This window comes from Echinops telfairi, unplaced genomic scaffold, assembly GCF_000313985.2.
Source record: "Echinops telfairi isolate 266 unplaced genomic scaffold, ASM31398v2 ScPeMD7_7424;HRSCAF=8462, whole genome shotgun sequence".
Classification (NCBI taxonomy): domain Eukaryota; kingdom Metazoa; phylum Chordata; class Mammalia; order Afrosoricida; family Tenrecidae; genus Echinops; species Echinops telfairi.
In genome coordinates, this window is record NW_022111324.1 from 62,933,797 (window position 1) to 62,950,716 (window position 16,920).

The 16,920-nt window shown below is 40.7% G+C and overlaps 1 protein-coding gene across 1 annotated transcript in view; it reads right to left on the reverse strand.

Moving 5' to 3' along the window:
- Nucleotides 1-16,920, reverse strand: part of USH2A (usherin) — a 949,135-nt gene that overhangs the window by 15,774 nt on the left and 916,441 nt on the right. The window contains exons 65-67 of the mRNA XM_004700145.2: nt 9,329-9,538; nt 3,245-3,483; nt 1,370-1,578 (exon numbers count right to left, since the gene is read on the reverse strand). Coding sequence (XP_004700202.1) covers nt 1,370-1,578; nt 3,245-3,483; nt 9,329-9,538 — 658 coding nt within the window. The remainder of the gene's footprint in view (nt 1-1,369; nt 1,579-3,244; nt 3,484-9,328; nt 9,539-16,920) is intronic.

The following is a 16,920-nucleotide window of genomic DNA, read 5'->3' on the forward strand; positions in this document are numbered from 1 at the left end:
GGTGCAACCATCACGAAACAAGAGACCCGAGAACTAGAAAGGCGAGGCTTCACCACCCATTTATCCCTCCGCCTTTCAACCAGCCCCACATGTGATTATCGGCCAGGCTGTCACAATTAACTAACTCAGATACTGTATCTTTGAAACAAATCAGAAGAAATTAATTTCATCCAATCTAGTTTTCTCCAAAATAATCAATACATTTATAAAAGCATCAAGGCCCATCTATACACAAAACTGGCTTTTAAGAAAAGAATGGAGTGATTGATCTGTGAAAATACATTGGCCACATATTTTTTATTTAGAAATATATCTGCTGTTTATGAAAAAATATGAGTCTAGTTATGCTTTGGAATTTTTAAGATTCAAGTCTAAAAACAGGTAGGACTCTTACATTTAAAATAAAATATTTCTCCCAAATAGCAAAGTAAGAGCCAGCATGTCTTCGTACATGTTTATGTTTTTCCAACTTTAATTGTGGCTAATGTCATAATGAGTCACACTAGTCTATCTAACTATGGCTTCCCTCTCTCATACACTTAACTACACACACGTTAATGTAATTAAAAAGCTGCATCAAAGAGGCCATCAGAAAGGGGTTATGCCAAAATATAGTGGTTGGTGCTGGGTGGTAGGATTTTAAACAGGACAAGGTTCATGGGCATGTGACCTATGCAGTCTGCCAGCTCGGATTATTACATGTATTTTTAATACTTCTTAAATTCTTCAGTTTAAATAACGAACATATTCTTTTAAAAACAAACGAAAAGTTGCTTTATACAAGTCTGAAGATTCACTGAATCAGTTAGATAATTGCCTCTTTCTGCATTCCAACTGACCTTTGCTTTTCTTGACCATGCCCTGTCTCGATGCTTTCTGGGGGTGCTAGAGATTATGCCATGCAATTGGTGGGGAGGGGATGCCTTAACTTCTCTAAAGCATGATCTACATCTATTTGCCCATTTTCCTTCTTCCCAGTTGCTACATAGTCAATTCTGACTCATTGTCACCCCATAGTGACCTTGTTGTGCCCCACAGGGTTTTCCATGGAAGCAGATGGTCAGGCCTTACTTTCTTCTGAGGCACCTGGGGCGGGGGGCTGTAAGTGTGTATGTGGGCGGAGTTGGTGTGTTGAACCTCTGCCAGTGCTCATGAAAGACCTTCCTTCATTTACTCTTGACTCCATGTTGAGAAATTCAATGGGCATCTTTCTCCAGAAGTCACGTTCATTGATGTATACATTGCATCCAGTGCAACGGAACATTCACACAGTCCTTCTAGAATAGTGTTTGCCTCTATGTTTAGTGATCCACCTCTCCTGAGGGCTCTCAGCCCTTTTTGGCTTCGTGTCTTAGCCTTGTTTACTCACGTGCTCTGTGGGTGGTGAAGCTGATCCAGTCCGAAGCTGCACTGCCCACCTCGTTGTGCACCACCACTCTCAGCCTGTAGGTGGTATAAGGCTGGAGACCTGCTACGTTGGCTTGCCGCCCAGGCCCCTTGAATCTGGTCTCTGTTTGGCTGGGAGTACAGGGCACGGCTGCATCAGGAGGACAAGGCACGTAGAGTTGGAGCTCGTAGCTAGGAGGAAAAGGGACGTGTAAAGAGAAGGCAGACATGAGGATCAGCTTAGCGTTCCCCCTTAAAACTGGCTAGATGAGATATATTTGTCTTCATTGAAAGCTCTTTAAAATCTCCCTTGTGAGAAACTGCTTTCAGTGTTGTTGGAAATGAGCAGATAATGTTACCAGAAAAATTAAGAGAAATCACCACGTATCCATATATGGCTGTTCACTAAAAATTAAAAAGTCATTGATAGTTTACTCTGTCTCTTAGAGAGCCTATAGGGCAGTATAGGACTACTCTTGTGATTTCTAAGGCTGGAAACCTTTATGGGACCAGGCTGGGGAGTGTGTATTGCTGACCTTGTGGTTAGCCACCATAATTCCATTGACAGAGGTATTTTCTCTTTTTTGAGAGCAGAGTGATAGCATGCTCTCTTTTTAGCTGTTACCTAGGAGAAAGACGAGGCTTTCTATTTCTGTAAAGAGTTACCGTCTCGGAAATGTACAGACCCAGTTCTACCCTGTCCCATAGGGTCGCTATGAGTTGGTATGACTTGATGGCAGTGAGTCTGGTTTTTTGGAATAAAGAAAAAGTTTGACTTTGTTATGTTTGTTAGTCTTTGTTTGAATGTTTTTCTGTATATGAAACCCAGGATAGGTAAATCTATCGAGATGGTAACTAGATTAATGATTCCTTGGGAATATGGCAGAGGAGGTTGGAGGAAAATGGGGAGCTAATAACAATATGTACAAGAATGAAGAAAATGTTTTAAAGCTGATTGTGGTGATGATGGTGCAACACTTCTTAATGTGATTGAAAATTGAATTATATGATATGTGAATTATATGTCAATAGAACTATTGGGGTGGGGGAGGGGAAGAAATACCTGCTTTGTTGATTCATAGTTTAAATTAGATCAAGGAAATTCTGATCTAAGAACCAACAAAACAAAACACCACTCCCGGAGTCGAGTTTGACTCAGGGCAAACCTGGGTGTTAGCGCAGAACTGCACTCCATCGGGCTTCTATGGCTGTGACCTTTCCAGAGCAAATCACCGGGACCTTTTCTTTTAATACACTTCTGGGCAGGCTCAAACCACCAGCCTTTGTGTTCATATCTGGCACTAGGCCATTTGTACCACTCAAGGAAACCTAACTTGCCAACAACAAACTAAAACTAAACCTAAACAAAAAATTAACTGCTGCCGAATACTTTCTGACTTGTAACAAACTTAGAGGGCAGAGTCGAACTGCTCCTGTGCATTTCCAAGACTGTAACCCTCTAGGGAGCAGAAAGCCCAGGCTTTATCCTTTGGAGATAGGATGGAGATTTCCAACTGTTGACCCTTAAGTTGGCAGCCCAACATGTAAGCGCTGCTTCCAGTCCTCCTCTGTTGCATCCATGGTTTCAGGGAATTCCCAAAAGGCGAATATTCTTTCAATGAATACAAACATATAAAATGTCTTACTTAAAGATGACTTTGCTGTTTACCTTCCTACCATTAGTTGATTTTGTGATTTGAACACTTTTCAGGTCACCTTACCACTAAAACCGAATTATTTGTCTATTTTCCGTAGGCACCTACTCTGTAAGCAAATGCTTTCAGTGTCGTGTTGTGTAACTCTATGTCTATATACGTGTGTTGCTTTGCTTTCAATGCCCCTCTGGCTGGCTTCCTACCTTTGAATGACACCGTTAGGAGACTGGGGAGGCCTCCACTGGAAGGAAGCCATTCTCGAGGCCAGTGTCTGGATTCGGGGAGAGGGCAGTCCTGAGGGTGGTGCAGGGTGAGTCCTCAATTCCGCTGTTGGTCCTTTGGTGCAACAGTTGCAGCAGGTGCAGGCCTCGACCCCTATGGAGTATGTGGTGAAGGGCTGCAGGCCATGGAGTGTCTGCTGGGTGGCTGTGCCTTCAGCTAGCTGTAGGAGAAAGAAGGCAACAGGGGACGAAGAGTCAGAGAAGTAGAAACTATTTCTCAAGCATCCACCCTGCTGCTAATAGCATGTTACGGTAGGTACTCTTGGAGATGCAACATAGCATGTAACATAATATTTACTCTCTGGAGTTATTAATCTAGATAGAAAGTTAAAACTTAAACACAATAAAGTACTCATGCAACAGTAAAATAGAAGTTGGCGATAATATAAGATAAATCACAAGGAATAATCTGTTGCCTATTACCATCAAACGATATTTGAAGAGTGTGTAGAATATAAAACCATTAAGCGATATTAGAAGAGCGTGTAGAATATAAAATGGTGACCAAATTCTATGGCCTTCAGAATGTTGCCTTCTTTTTAAGAAAATTGTATTTGAGCTCTGTTGGTAGTCAATGTTCACCGAGACTCATATTCTGCCATTGGTTACCTCCATGAAATATCTGGGTCAAAATGAACTTAAAAATATGTAGATATTACAAACCATCTTCTCAGATCACAATGTTATACAATTAGAAATGACAATAGGAAAATCAAAGGGAAGATCAAATACGTGAAAATTAAACAACACCCTTCTTAAAAAAACACTGGGTAATTGAAGAAATAGCATGAAATTTAAGAAAATTCTCGAAATAAATGAAATAGAAACATAATATATCACAGCAAAAGTAGTACTCACAGGTCAATTTCTGTCAATAAGTGGACACCTCAAAAATAGCCAAAATCAACACCTTCACACCACCATTTCCAACAGCTATAATAATAGCAGCAAAATAAATCCCACGTCACCAAAAGAAAAGAGATCATAAAGATTAGAGCAGCAATAAATGAATCAGAAAACACTAAAAGAATAGAATGATTCACTAAGACAAGAAGTTGGCTGTTTTAGAGGAGGAACCCAAATAACAAACTGGCAAACCTAACAAAGGGAAAGAAGGAAGATGCCAATATCACGACTAAGAAACAACAGAACCAGCTGAGATAAAAAAGATAATAATATTATGAAGGGTTGTGCTCTAAAAGAATTGAACATCTAGAAGAAATGCACACATTTCTAGAAACATATTACCTAACTAAACTAACACAAACTGATATGGAAAACCTGAACAGACCCAGCTCAAAAGAGGAAATAGATAAGGTCATTTTAAAATTCCCAACATCAACATCAACCAAAGAGAGGACCAGATGACTTGACCAGTGAAGTCTATCAAACATTTGGAGAGTGGACACCAACTCTACTCAAACTATTCCAGAATACAGAAGATGATGGAAACTTCCCAAAATCATTTTGATGAAGTGACCATAAACCTGATGCCCACACCAGGCAAAGACTTTATCAGAAAAGAAAATTATAGACAAATATCCCTTATGAACAGAGAGGATAAAATTCTCCAAAGCTTAGCTAACAAAATCGCATCGGATATTAAAAGATAAAAGCAAAAGTGACAACAACAAAAATCATGAACAAGTTGGGTTCATCCCAGGTATGCAAGGATATTTCAACTTTAGAAAAATAATGTAATCCACAATATAAATAAAATAAAAGGTGAAAACTACACGATCATTTCCATTGATGCGGAAAAGGCATTTGACAAAACTCAACAACCATTCCTTATAAAAACACTTAAGAAAATAGGACTAACCCAGAACAAAAAATCATATCAATGTGAATGAGGGGAAGACCCTAAACCCATCTGTAGACAATTGGACATCCCCTTACAGAAGGGTAACAAGGAAGAGACAAGCCAGTCAGCACCAGTATAGCACTGATGAAACTTAAACTTTCTCCTAGTTCTTTAATGCTTCCTCCCCCCACTATCATAACCCCAATTCTACCTTACAAATCTAGCAAGACCAGAGCATGTACACGGGTACAGATAAGAGCTGGAAACACAGGGAATACAGGACAGATAAACCCCTCAGGATCAATCATCAGAGTAGCGATACCAGGAGGATAAGGGGAAGGTAGGGAGAGAAAGGGGGAACTATTCACAATGATCTCCATATGACCTCCTCCCAGGAGGATGGACAACAGAAAAGTGGGTGAAGGGAGACATCGGTCTGTGTAAGACATGAAACAAAAATGTACAAATTATCAAGGGTTCATGAGAGAGGGAGGGTGGGTAAGGGAGGGGGAAAATGAGTTGCTGATACCAAGCGCCCAAGTAGAAAGCAAATGTTTTGAGAATGATGAGGGGTAACAAGTGTACAAATGTGCTTGACACAATGTATGGACGTATGGATTGTAATAAGAGCTGGATGAGCCCCCAATAAAATGTTTTTTTTTTTTTTTAAAGAAAGAACATAGGAGTAGAAGGGAAATACCCCAGCATAATAGATGGCACATAAGTACAACCACGGGCCAACATCTCACTCAACACGGGAAACAGAAAGAATCCCCCTGTGAACAGGAACAGACGAAGATGCCCTTTCTCATTACTTTTATTTGATATTGTACTGGAAGTCCTAGATTTATTAGGCCACAAACAGAAATGAGACATTTAAATTGCGAAAGAGGTAAAATTCTATTTGCAGATGATAAGATTCTACGTATAGAAGGCTTCAAAAACTTGACAAGAAAATTGTAGAAAATAATTGAAAGATCTGGCAGTGTGACAGGGAATAAGATCAACATACAAAAACTCAATCAGATTCCTGTATAATAACACCGAGAGCTCTGAAAAGGAAATCACTTACAGTAGCCATCCAAAAGATGAAACACTTAAGAATAAACAAAAGACTTGTACAAAGAAAATGATAAAGCACTAGTACAATAAACCAGAAGAGATCTACACAAGTGGAAAAAAATAGTCATGGATAGGAAGGCTTTATATTTTGAAAACGTCAATACTACCCAAAGTAATCTATAACTATAATGGAATTTTGATTTATTTCCCAGCATTATCCTTTAAAGAGATGGAAAAAAACGAATCACCAACTTTATATGAAAAGAAAGAGATTCAAAAAAGAAAAAAAAGAAAAGAAAGAGATTCAGGGAAAAGAAAGCACTATTAAAAAAGAACAAAGTAGGAGCTTCTCATTTCCTGACTTCAGAAGTACTACACTGCTATGGCAGTCAAAGCAGCCCACTACTGGTGCCGTGATAGAGATCTACACTACCGACACAATGGAGTAGAGTAGATAGTGCACAAATAAATCCATTCACCTAGAGACAACTGCTGTTTTACTTTTTTACAAAGGGCTGAAATATATTAAATGTGGAATTTCCTCAACAATGGTGCTGGCAAAATTGGATTTTCCTTTACAGAAAAATTGTGACAATACATTACTCCATAGACAAAACTGAGCTCAAGATGAATTAAAACTTATAACTATAAAGAGCAGCAATGAAAAATAGGGACAAGCATGGCATAAACACACTATTAAGCATAAACACACACACACACACACAACAGAAGACAGAATAGATGGCTGGGATCTCCTGAAAACAAGACACTTAAGTTCATCCAAAGGCTTCACCAAAAGAGTGTGAAGGGAACCCACAGACTGGGAAAACTCGGAGCAATAATGTAACAGACAAGGGACTAATCTCTAAAAGCACTAGGAAACTTTGACATCTCAACAAGAAAAACGAATCATCCAATTAAACACGCAGAGACCCCAGGCAAGTTATCAAAAAAGACATTCTGAAAGCCAATAAGGTTATGATAAAATGCAAATAAAAATGATAAGATACTACCTGAGCCCAGCATTGATAACAAAGTTCAAAAAATTGGAAAATAACAAATTCTGGAGTGGGTATGGAGAGATAGGAGCCCTCACACCTTGCTGATAGGACTGCAAAAGAGTCCAACCACTGTTGAGGGGCTTCCTCGGACAAGTGGGCATAGAAATAACATAGGGTCCAGCAAACCCTGTATTTAGTTCACACTTTCAAGAAATAAGAAAGAAAGCATCAGCAGATATACATGCACACCCGTGTTCATTGCAGCACTATTCACAATAGTGAGAAGATGGACACGATCTGAATGTACATCAGTGGAAGAGTGGATAAATACACTTTGATATGTACACACAATACAATACTACATATTAGTAAGGAATAATAATAAAACTGTAACACTTCATGCTATGGGTGGCTTTGGAGGACATTACTCTGAGTGAAGTTAGTCGATCACAAAAGAACGAGTATTATATGACATCACTATTATTCAAAACAGAACACAACAGAAAAAACCAAGAAAGCGATGTACATACCCATAGAACTAGACTTCGATAGTTCCTGGGCGGGGGAGGAGAAGGTAGACAGGTTGGTCTTGGGGGAAGGGTAGCTAATATCCTATAAGAGGGAAATGGGCAAGAGAAAAGGTGGGGTGGAGAGGGACGAGGAGCACAGCAAGACATTGGGAGTTTTGACAAGTTGTTTAAGTAGTTGAACGCAAAAATGATGATCTGATATGTAAACCTCAACCTAATTCACAGTAAAAGTTTTAAAAATTTTCTTCCATCCCATATTAGAGTTCAGTGTAGATATTTAAGAGCGATCAAGTTTATCTACTTCTCTGATGTCCTTGTTTATTCTAAATAATAAGGTCTTTCAACCACCCTTTTTTGATTACAAACTCTGGTTTACTTTTAGCAAACTTTTGACTTTGCTGTGGTTTTAGTATGTATTCTAAAACAAAAGCATTCAAAATGTGAAATGAACTTTCACACTGACAGAAATCACAGATAATCAAGAAGAGCTATTTGTTATATATACATATATACACATATACATATATATGCAAGGCATTCCAAATATAAATTACTTTTGTTTATTAGTATTATCATTTTGTAAGCATAGATAATCAAGAGTTGATTATATTTACATCATCTATATTTATTTAATACAAAGCCCTGTAGACTATATGCTAATATCCCTTGAACATTCCACATAGGGCTTCTTTGCATGCGAGTTTCTCTGTTGAGATTGTGATTGAATACTTGGCAGGCTGGTCTCAGAGGACTTCTCCACACTTGCTCACATTGTTCCCTAAATTGGTTTAAATAATTTATAGTTTAGCCTGGATCTGCCCGATCTCTCGATGTGGTTTGTGTGACCCACGATGATAACGTCCCTTTGCGCGTGTGACACGTGAGTGGGATGCAGCTGCGTCACAGAGACCACCGGGAGCATCCCACAAAGCCTTTGTCTCATTTCCATGATGCAGAGACCGGATCCTTAGCATCCTTTGCAGCAAGTGGCGTGGCTTACAACACAATGTGGGAGATGCTTTCCCTGGAAAAACATTCCCCCTGCTGTCCCCCAAAACACGTTCACAAGCCAAAGTGGAGCTGGAGTTATGCTGAGTGAGCTGCAATGCCAACTCTTTCAAAGCACTAGAAGTTTCTGTAATTCACCAAAGGAAAAGACGGAATTTTCAAGGTGTGCTCAGAGGCGTTTGCATTCTAAAAGGCGGACTCTGAGGGCATATGTGCTATCCTTTCTATTTTCTTGCTAACATCGACCTCCTCACTAAACGACCTTCTACTGACTCCTTACCAGGTGCCAAGGCTATGCTGTGTGCTCAATATACATTTACATTACTTAAAAAATGTTTGATTTCTTACATATTGATGAAGGGCTAACACTACCTTCAGCATTACCTCTCTGTGAGTGTTTACACATTTTCTGTACATTTTCCTAATTGCTCAATTTTCCTTCCCACAGTCACCCCTGTGCTACTTTCTCCACCAGAGGACATTTGAAAACAGAACGATAAGGCAGATCAAGAAAAAAAAAAAAAAAGCAAGGGCACTGGGGTAGAGGATTTTAAAAACTAACCAGTCCCGATTGTTTAGTTCCGCGAAGCCTAATGCTCACCACCAACGGTGCACCCCCAGTGCTGCTGGAGAGCAGCCTGTAGAGACTGATGATGCCGTTGGGTTTCCCAGGAGTGCTGATGTTCACCACTGCTTGGGTAGAAGTCACCTTGTGGAACTTGGGGGCTTGGAGTCCTTCTGGAGGGGCGGGCCCAGTCCTACACCTGGTCCAGTTACTGGGTGCTTTTCCTGCTGAATTCACTGCGCAGACCTCAAAAGAGAAACCAACAGGGTGCTTGTGAAAAGCAAGACACCATCAGAATAAACAACACAAGAAGAGGTTGGCAGTGAAAAGCAACTAAACCAAACAGACAGAGATACACTTTGACCTTGCAGCTTTGTAAGCACAAAGACGAGCAGGCTCTTCCGCTTTTGGGGTGGGTGGTGGTATAATGGCCTTGGACCATTATAAATACAAAGGAGACAGTCGAAGAGGCCCCATTCCAGACTTCAGTAGGCTTGGGTAGCCGAATTAAGAAGATGCTCCTGTCTGGGAGGGAAGTGGTGTGCTCTTGTCAGCTTCTCCAAATGGATGGATCTGCAGACTACATAAAACTCAGCAATTATTAAACACCGTCCCAACCAAATCTGCATGGAAATTAAATTTTCCTTTCATCAAGGAGGGAATAAACATATGGAAGGCTGCATAATCTTATTTATCAAGCACCATTTGTATAATTAAACACGAATACCCTAAAAGGTTGCTTCAGGTCATCATTTGCATGAGTAAGTAATTTGTCCAACGTCAGATACAATAGACTGAGTAGATGGATGTGTGAGAGTATAGGGTTAAAGTAGGCCCAATAATAGTCAGCCACTCAGTGATCAATCACAATGATAGATCTAAATGGAAACTTAAGAAGACTGTCAACATACTTAGGGCACCCTAGTGGTGCAGTGGTTAAGTGCTCAGCTGCAAACTGAAATGTTAGAGGCTCGAACCCATCAGCTGTTCTGGGGAGAAAGATGAGGTAGTCCCCTTCCATAAATATTACAGCCTTAGAAAACCCATGGGGTCCCCTAGGATCATTATGCGTGGCCAGCAACTCTATGGGAATCAGAGTTGGATCTGAATGTTCAAGACTGGGAGTATTCATTAGTAAGTTTTCATGTGCTCTAACTTCAGGAATTACTTTTCTCATTCAGAGTCTTCTACATCTTCCATTTAAAATTTGCACAGAGCTTTCAAAGACAAGACTGAACATCTTCTTTGATTCTTTAGTTCACATGTTCCAGAGGCAGAGGGTTAGAGAGTCAGGCTGAGCATTCAAAATAGGAGATATTTAGGTGGGGAAGTTGTTGGGGGAATATTTTGCAGGGAGAGTTTAGTCTTGGGTTGGTCTGTTTTGCTTTTGCATAAGTGATACCTTCAAAAGCAGGAACATTAGAGAAGTCGGTAGTAGTTAGGCCACCACCTATCAGTGTTTTCATACACTTTGTTGGTGAATTCCTTTGGAAAAGTGAAAATTCTGATGTTGAATTGCCCTCAGACTGCTGTCAAATGCAAATCGCCAGCCCCGTGCTGATAGGATTGCCAGGAGGCCTATTTTTAAAAGAGACAACTAACCTACTTTCAAAGCAGAACCTACTTTTTAAAAGAGATTAGATACATTTCTCATTCATTTGCATAAAAATTGCTCACATTTGTATAAACTCTACAGTTTATAAAGCTCTTTAACATATGTTAGCTTACTTGGTTCTCATAACCCAACCTTATAAGGAAGGGGAGGAATGTATTATTAGTTTTTTCCCCTGCCCCACCCACTCCGTCTCAGCCCATCACCTTTTACAGTTGAAGAAGAGCTGGTGGCAGTGTTGGGTAATCATTGGACTACAAATCTCAAGGTTGATGGTTCAAAAACTACCAGATACACTTCTGGAAAAAATGAGACTGTTTGCGCCCATAAAGATTTACAAGAGACACGATGTCCCTCTGACCCATAGAGCTATAGGGAACAACACTGGAGACAGTGTAGGAATTGCCACCAATCTGACCCTACCACACTGAGACAAAACACTAAGGTGTGCAACAGAATAGCAAGGGGAACAGAGCAACGAAGTCCCCAGGAAATACCAAAAATAGACTTTGGGGCCAGGGCGTGGCACCCCATCAGACTCTACCAGATAACACCCCTAAACATCAACAAACAGACCTTGAACTATATACAGGCTTTTTTGTTGTTGCTTTGTTTTGCTCTGTCTTGTTTTTGTGCATATTATTATCTCTGCACGTCTATCTAGATAAGATAGGAGGGATAAACAATCTGGAGAAGAAAACAGCAGGACCGACAGGTGGGACATGGGAGAGGGGTAGATGGGGGAAAGGAAGCTGGTGTTAACAAACCCAGGGACAACGGGACACCAAGAGATCCAAAAATCGATGGTGAGGAGGGTGTAGGAGGCCTGGTAGGGCTTGATCAAAGGCAATATAACTGAGAGGAATTACTGAAACCCAAATGAAGGCTGAATATGATAGTGGGACAAGAAGAAAGTACAAGGAAATAGAGGAAAGAACTAGGAGGCAAAGGGCATTTATCGAGGTCTAAATAAAGGCATAAATATATGTAAGTATATTTTTATATGATGATAGGGAAATAGATCTATGTGCATGTACTTATAGGTTTAGTATTAAGGTAGCAGATGGACATTGGGCCTCCACTCAAGTACTCCCTCAATGCAAGAACACTTTGTTCTATTAAACTGGCACACCATGATGCTCACCTTCCCAACATGAACGCTGAAGACAAAGTGGGTGTGCATAGCAAATGTGGTGAAGAAAGGTGATGGTGCCCAGCTATCAAAAGATATAATATCTGGGGTCTTAAAGGCTTGAAGGTAAAAAAGCAGCCATCTAGCTGAGAAGCAACAAAGCCCACATGGAAGAAGCACACCAACCTGTGTGATCAAGAGGTGTCGATGGGATCAGGTATCAGGTATAAAGACCCAAACCAAACCAAATCAAAGAAACAAACAGAAAACATATCAATGGGAATGAGGTGGAGGGCAGAGTGGAGACCCAAAGCCCCCATGTCCAATTGGCCACAAGGAAGAGAAGAGCCAGTCAGGGTGCAGTATAGCATCAACAAAACACACAACCTTCCTCTAGTTCTTTAATGCTTCCTCACCCCCTGCCCCCCACTACCATGACCCCAATTCTATTTTACAAATCCGGCTAGACCAGAACATGTATACTGGTACAGATAAGAGCTCACAACACAGGGAATCCAGAGCAGGTAAACCTCTCAGGACCAGTAAGAGGAGCAGCAATACTAAGAGGGTAAGGGTAGAGTAGGGGAATAAGGGGGAACCAATCACAATAATCTATGTATAGGCCCCCCTCCCAGGGAACAGACAGCAGATAAGTGGGTGAAATGAGACAGCGGTTGGTGTAAGATATAAAAAAAAAGAGAAATTTATAAATTATCAAGGGGACATGGGGGGGGGGAGGGGGAAAATGAGGAGCTGATGCCAGGGGCTCAAGTGGAAAGAAAATGTTTTGAAAAAGATGATGACAACATATTTACAGATGTGTTGGACACAATGGATATATGTATGGATTGTGATAAGAGCTATAAGAGCCCCCAATAAGAAACCAAACCAAACCGGGAGGACTGGTATTGGAGGTATGGATGAAGAGGTCAGGTTTAGAGGTCAGGTTTCCCGGCTGACACGGACGGGCCTGCGGCTCCGCACTCTGTCCCAGCCAGTCTCGGTGTCTGGTCTGAGACTTTTGACTCGGAGGGAGGAAGATACATCCCATGAAAACTTTTTAATGCTGGTGTGGGGAAGCAGGACTCGACTTCATCCCTTGCTGCGTTGTGTGCCCTTGCACTTGGAGAAGTCCTGTTTCCAAAATGTGATTCCATCCATAGTATCCGAAACCTGCTAGCCCCAATACGTATTGCTAGTCTTTCACTGTCTATGCTCTCGTAAAAAACAAAACAAAACAAAGCACCACCGCCGCCGCCAACAAACCGAGCAATCGCCAGCCCCCGTGACAGCCTGAGACGAATGCGTGCGTAGGGTCTTGTGTCTTTGTCTTTGATAGGAGACCTTCACATACATTATTATCTTTCTTAGGCTTTTCTTTTTAGTCTTCAATCAATTTGAGATCAAAATAGCATCCATATAAATCAACATGCTTATGCAAAGCAGGAGCAGCTTATTTACATGAGCTACTCTGAAAATGACAGCAGTTACGGAGAAGGGAGAGCTGACTGAGATAATGAAGCATCATGGATTTCACAGCACGTGTACGCGGGCAGCGCCTCCCTTACACCAAAGCCACCGAAGAAAGAGCAAAGGTCCGTCCGTGATGCTCTCTCTCACGACAACGTCCTCGGTACACAAATCACTCTGGTGCTTGTTCATTCCAGCTCCGCAAGAGATACAGGAACCGGAGCAAGTGTAGTACAGGGCTTAGCGAAAAAATACAACAGATTATGTTTATGGTTTCCACAGAGAAACAATGGCCCCTAGGTTTGGGTCTATCCTTACTGTGAGGAGGAAGACGAAACTAGAGCTTGGGTGGAAATTTTTCAGTAATACAGCCTGATCTTTTAGTTTTCATAAAGCAATATGACAATCAGGAAAACATACACTGTTTGAACACACGGAGTCGTACCTATACTCGCTCTCTCTCTCTTTCCTCGATCTATCCACCATCTCCCGATGTACCTCCCTCCTTGCCTACCTCCTGCCTAATTAGAGACCAGTCTGTCAAGTTTGCATTCTAAGAGCCTCCTACTCCCTCCTGAGCTCCTTCAACAAAGCGTGGGAGTGATGCAGAGAAAGAACATTCAGGGTTAGGGGAGAAAAAGAAGTATGGCTTCTGAGCTCCATGGGCAAGAGAAAAATAAAACCAGAAAATACCCTTCATCTTTGATATAGTCACAGTATCCTAGACTTGCAGCATCCGGATCAAATATATTTAATCTTTTTAATTAAAAAAGGGTGATTAAAAATTCCACCACAATACTTATTATTCGTATTTGAGTTGATTAAGGACACATGTGTGCTCACCCCACCCTGCCCTGGCAGGACTGTAAGAGTTAGGAGCTCTCCCAGCGCTGTAATGGGAGCTGTTAAAAATGGGAATAAATTAGGACTGGCTGAGCCAGAGCTTTTTCTTCAAAGGCTTCCATTGTAAATATGAAAATAAGCATGATGCAAGGAAAACCCTAAATTGACTGTAGTAAATGTAAAACAATGGATATACTTTTAACCAAAAAGGTTTCCATGGATTAATCACGCAGAAAACTTTATATATATATATTTGTTTTCCACTTTTCTCTTTTCTACCTAAACTTTTACATTTAAGTAGTGATCATTATTTACTTTATACTTGTCAGATAAAAAGATATTTTATTAATTTCTTTCTCCCCAAGGGACCAATTACTATTGTTTGCCTTTAAAGAGTTTAATCATATAAAGCATTGACCTCCACCACAAAGCTGCTAAAGTCATATTGCTGTGGAAACAAAAGGTGTAATATTTTTTTTATCATTTCATTGGGGGTTCATATAGCCTCTTACCATCCATCCATCCATCGTGTCAAACACATCTGTACATTTGTTGCCATCAGCATTTTCAAAACATTTTCTTTCTACTTGAGCCCTTGGTATCAGCTCCTCATTTTTCCTCTCCCTCACTCACCGTCCCTCCCTCAGGAACCCTTGATAATTTATAAATTGTTATGATTTTTTCACTGACCGATGTCTCCCTTCACCCCCTTTTCTGTTGTCCATCCCCCAGGGAGGGGTTTATATGTAGATCCTTGTGATCAGTTCTTCCTTTCTCCCCCACCTTTCCCTTATCCTCCTGCTAGCGCTACTCTCATGATTGGTCCTGAGGGGTTTATCTGTCCTGGATTCCCTGTGTTTCCAGCTCTTATCTGTACCAGTGTACACCCTCTGGTCTAGCAAAATTTGTAAGGTAGAATTGGGATCATGATAGCGGGGGCGGGGGAGGTTAAGAAGCATTAAAGAACTAGAAGAAAGTTGTATATTTCATTGGTGTTATGCTGCATCCTGACTAGCTCGTCTCTTCCTTATGACCCTTCTGTAAGGAGATGTTCAAATGTCTACAGAAGGGCTTTGGGTCTCCACTCTGCACTCCCCCTCATTCACATTCATATGATTTTTGTTCTTTGATGCGTGATACCTGATCCCTTCAACACCTCGTGATCACACAGGTTGGTGTGCTTCTTTCATGTGGGCTTTGTTGCTTCTCAGCTTGAAGGACGCTTGTTTATCTTCAAGCCTTGAAGACCCCAGACACTATATATTTTGATAGCCGAACACGGTCAGCTTTCTTCACCACTTTTGCTGTGCACCCATTTTTTCTTCAGCGATCATGTCAGGAAAATGAGCATCATGGAATGCCGTGTTATTAGAACAAAGTGTTCATGCATTGAGTGAGTACTTGAGTAGAGACCCAATCTTCATCTGCTACCTTGATACTTAACATATAAATATATGTATATAGATCTATTTCCCTATCATTATATATAAGTATATTTACATAGGTACATGCCTGTATTTAGACCTCTATAAATGCCCATTTGCCTCCTAGTTCTTTCCTCTATTTCAAAAGGTGTAATCTTTTGTCTTTCTTTTTTGAACACCTCTTAGAAAGCTTTCCACAGAGCCGTGTTGCCAAAATGTCTTCTTTGGCTATTATCATAAAGATACTTTTGGAAATTTGTGTCAAAATATCGAGCAAGAGGGTCTTGCAGTCTTCCTTTTCAATCCACTTCAAGGTTACTGTCATGCCCAATACTATTTGAGAAACACAAAGAGCTATAGCTTTCCTCTCTAAATTTAGGTAGAGAAATTTAGGCACTGCATATTTTCAATTTCTGTTCCTGTTATGTCTATTTAGTGTGGTACTTTGGATTGCATGTGAAATGAGGACAAACCGGGGCATATCTGTATATGGTACAATCGCAACAAGCATCATAGACTTCAGTATAGTACTACCGTTGTCAAGGGTTTCATTTTACTTGAATTCACAATCAATGCTCCTGGAGACAGAAGTCAAGAGATCAAATGGCACATTCATTAGATAGAACTGCTGCACAAGGCTTCTTTAACGTATTAAAGAGTAAGGATGTTACTTTGAGGACTAAGGTGTGCCTGACACAATCTTTGAGGACTAAGGTGTGCGTTTTCCATCTCCTCACATGCATGTGAATGTTGGACATTGAATAAGGAAGACCAAAACAGAATTCATGCATTTGAACTATGGTGCTGGCAAAAGCTACTGAAAGAATCACTTTACCTCATGCAATGTGTCGCTGGAAAAGGACATTATGCTTGGTAAACTAGAGAGACAGTTATGAAGACAAGGACCCACTACATGATGGGTTGTTGCAGTGGCTACAACTATGAGCTCCAACATAACAATTGTGAGGATGGTGCATGACCAGGTAATGGTTCACTCTGCTGTACATAGGGTTGCTATGAGTTAGAACTGACTCAATAGAATTTAACAACAAAATAGTTCTAGAATTTATATTTAGTTATTTCATCCATCTTGAGTTCATTTTGTGCCTAGGGTGGAGTACAGGTCTTCATTTTTCTGCAAATAGAT